We start from the raw sequence: 2,961 nt of genomic DNA, 5'->3' as shown, positions 1-2,961 counted from the left end.
AGATTGAAAGAGCAGGAAACCAGACTGGGGAATCTAGACATTTTCTCAGCTTTTAGAGAGCTGGCCTTCTGTTATTTTCAAAGCATTAGGTGTCCAAACTGTATTAGATTAACATTTTCACATTTTTTCATATTTCCAGAAGTCTTGGCTCTAAGATTTTGGATTTTGTGAATAGGTGGATGATGGTCAATATTTTTTATTAAAATAAAACGACATATTCTGTCACCTTTTAGAGCTGCCTGTAACATCACCATTAGGTATTGCTGTGATTAAAAACTTGGAGAACTGGGAACAGATCCTGCAAGAGAAAATGGATCAATTTGAAGGTCCACCCCCTAACTATATCAACACATATCCAACTGACCTTTCAGTAGGAGCTGGACCAGCTATTCTTCGAAATAAAGCAATGCTAGAACCTGAAAATACTCCATTCAAGTAAGAAAGCTCCTATAATGCTGATGAGAGTGTAGCTTGGTTTAACTTTCCTGGAAGATAGTTGGCAAAATATGCCAGTAGCCTTCAAAAAAATGTATAACTTCGAAACTGCAAACCTGTTTTTAACAGTATACTCTAAGGAAAACATCAGAAATCAGGATAAAAGATTTTTTCCCCAGTATTACCTATAATTCAATAGGCATATTACTTTTTAATCAGGAAAATGCCTTTATTGTATTACTTTCTGTATTTTTGTTGTTTTCAGAACTCTTACAGAAATTTTTTTGGGTGATAACCTACATATGCAAACAAGGTGCTACTGACTTTTTCTAGTAATTTAACAGTAAACATATTTCGGGTTTTTATTGATACTTTGATCTTCTACCTCCCATCTAGGCCCCTTTTGATAAGCAGCATGCTTTTTTTTTTTTTTTTTTTTTTTGAGGCAGCTGCCCATGAGTATTGCTCATAAGCTTGAAAAAACAAAGCGTTTTAGTTTGTTAGCTTATTAGAAATGAAATCTATGACTTTATGTTCATTGGTGATATGCTTTAACCAAAAGGACCAACCTAAAGTATAATTTAAAAAGAAAAAGAGATTAATTTGACTCTCAGCTTCACTGGTTCATTCAGTGTAACTAGAGAATTAATTGCTAGATAAGGGAATGGTTTTCAGAACTAAAAATAAATTATAAAATTTTGTAGAGCTGTGTCTTCTTTGTAATAGATTGTGAATGTTTTTAAAAAAAGTATCTGAAAATATGAAACACATTTTTCTATGGACTATAAAATGGAGTAATATGTTAATTTTTTTAATAGGTCCCGAGATTCTTCTGCACTTCCAGTGAAACGACTTTGGCATTTCCTTGTTAAACAAGAAGTCCTTCAAGAGACGTTTATTAGATATATTTTTACTAAGAAAAGAAAGCAGAGTGAGGTATCTTGAGAAAAATCTTTTCTGTTGCAATTTTTCCTTAGTTTAACATTTCTAATGATTTCAGTGCTTGGTTTATTTTGAAATTTTCTTTTTGGTAGAACTTATTGACTTTCTTATATCATGGGTAGTAGTCAAAGTTTACTAAACTATAGCGAACTTCTTTTAAGATAATACCTTATAATTTTCGTTTCATAGCAATGAAACAACATAGGTCATGTTGTATATTCAAGCAAAAGTTGGTACTTCCTTTATAATATTTGTCACTGGGCTTTTACGTGTAACATGTGGTGGATGGTTTGAGGACTTTAATATATAAACAAGTATACTCTGTAATATGATTCTCCAAATGTCATTTAATTAAAAATACAATATAGTCCTTTAAAAGCATTTTATTTATTTAGCATTTAGAAATGAACAGGATAAACATTGGAAGCAACAAATTTAGGATAGTTTTGTGAGAGAATAAACTATAGAAATACCAAATACAACATAAAGGGACATTGCTCTTATGAAGTATGGCAGGTTCTGCATTGCATGGTGATTTTTAAGCTAGTATAATAAGTAATGTGATATCAGACATGGTTCAAGAAAAATCACAAGTTTGGGAGACTGGCAAATGATATCTTCCTTATAAAAGGAGGGTTACGAAGACCTTTGATAGGAGCATTTCAGACTGGCCATTTAATGAGGTAATGAGCAGTTTGAAGAGTATTTAGAGTAGAGTGATAATTAAAGATTTGACAAACATAATCTATGAGACGAGGAAAAGGAATTATATTTCACTTAGAAAAGTGAAAACTGAGAGAGACAGTCTGTATGACTCAATTTCCCAAGGTAAATATACAGAACTGCTTCTCAGTTTTTCCTCATACCTAGGGCAGCAGAGCCTACCATACTCATTCTTTTTTTTGAGGCAGCTGCCCATGAGTATTGCTCATAAGCTTGAAAAAACAAAGCGTTTTAGTTTGTTAGCTTATTAGAAATGAAATCTATGACTTTATGTTCATTGGTGATATGCTTTAACCAAAAGGACCAACCTAAAGTATAATTTAAAAAGAAAAAGAGATTAATTTGACTCTCAGCTTCACTGGTTCATTCAGTGTAACTAGAGAATTAATTGCTAGATAAGGGAATGGTTTTCAGAACTAAAAATAAATTATAAAATTTTGTAGAGCTGTGTCTTCTTTGTAATAGATTGTGAATGTTTTTAAAAAAAGTATCTGAAAATATGAAACACATTTTTCTATGGACTATAAAATGGAATAATATGTTAATTTTTTTAATAGGTCCCGAGATTCTTCTGCACTTCCAGTGAAACGACTTTGGCATTTCCTTGTTAAACAAGAAGTCCTTCAAGAGACGTTTATTAGATATATTTTTACTAAGAAAAGAAAGCAGAGTGAGGTATCTTGAGAAAAATCTTTTCTGTTGCAATTTTTCCTTAGTTTAACATTTCTAATGATTTCAGTGCTTGGTTTATTTTGAAATTTTCTTTTTGGTAGAACTTATTGACTTTCTTATATCATGGGTAGTAGTCAAAGTTTACTAAACTATAGCGAACTTCTTTTAAGATAATACCTTATAATTTTC

General features: G+C 31.4%; 1 protein-coding gene across 1 annotated transcript in view; it reads left to right on the top strand.

The window, feature by feature from the left end:
- The window catches only part of DMXL2 (Dmx-like 2), a 181,885-nt gene that overhangs the window by 167,468 nt on the left and 11,456 nt on the right, over positions 1-2,961 (top strand). The window contains exons 27-28 of the mRNA XM_012658020.1: positions 234-435; positions 1,254-1,371. Coding sequence (XP_012513474.1) covers positions 234-435; positions 1,254-1,371 — 320 coding nt within the window. The remainder of the gene's footprint in view (positions 1-233; positions 436-1,253; positions 1,372-2,961) is intronic.

This window comes from Propithecus coquereli, unplaced genomic scaffold (genome assembly GCF_000956105.1).
Source record: "Propithecus coquereli isolate 6110/MARCELLA unplaced genomic scaffold, Pcoq_1.0 Scaffold57, whole genome shotgun sequence".
NCBI lineage: Eukaryota > Metazoa > Chordata > Mammalia > Primates > Indriidae > Propithecus > Propithecus coquereli.
Note: the sequence above shows the minus strand (reverse complement) of the source record. Positions and strands in the feature narration are given on the sequence as shown.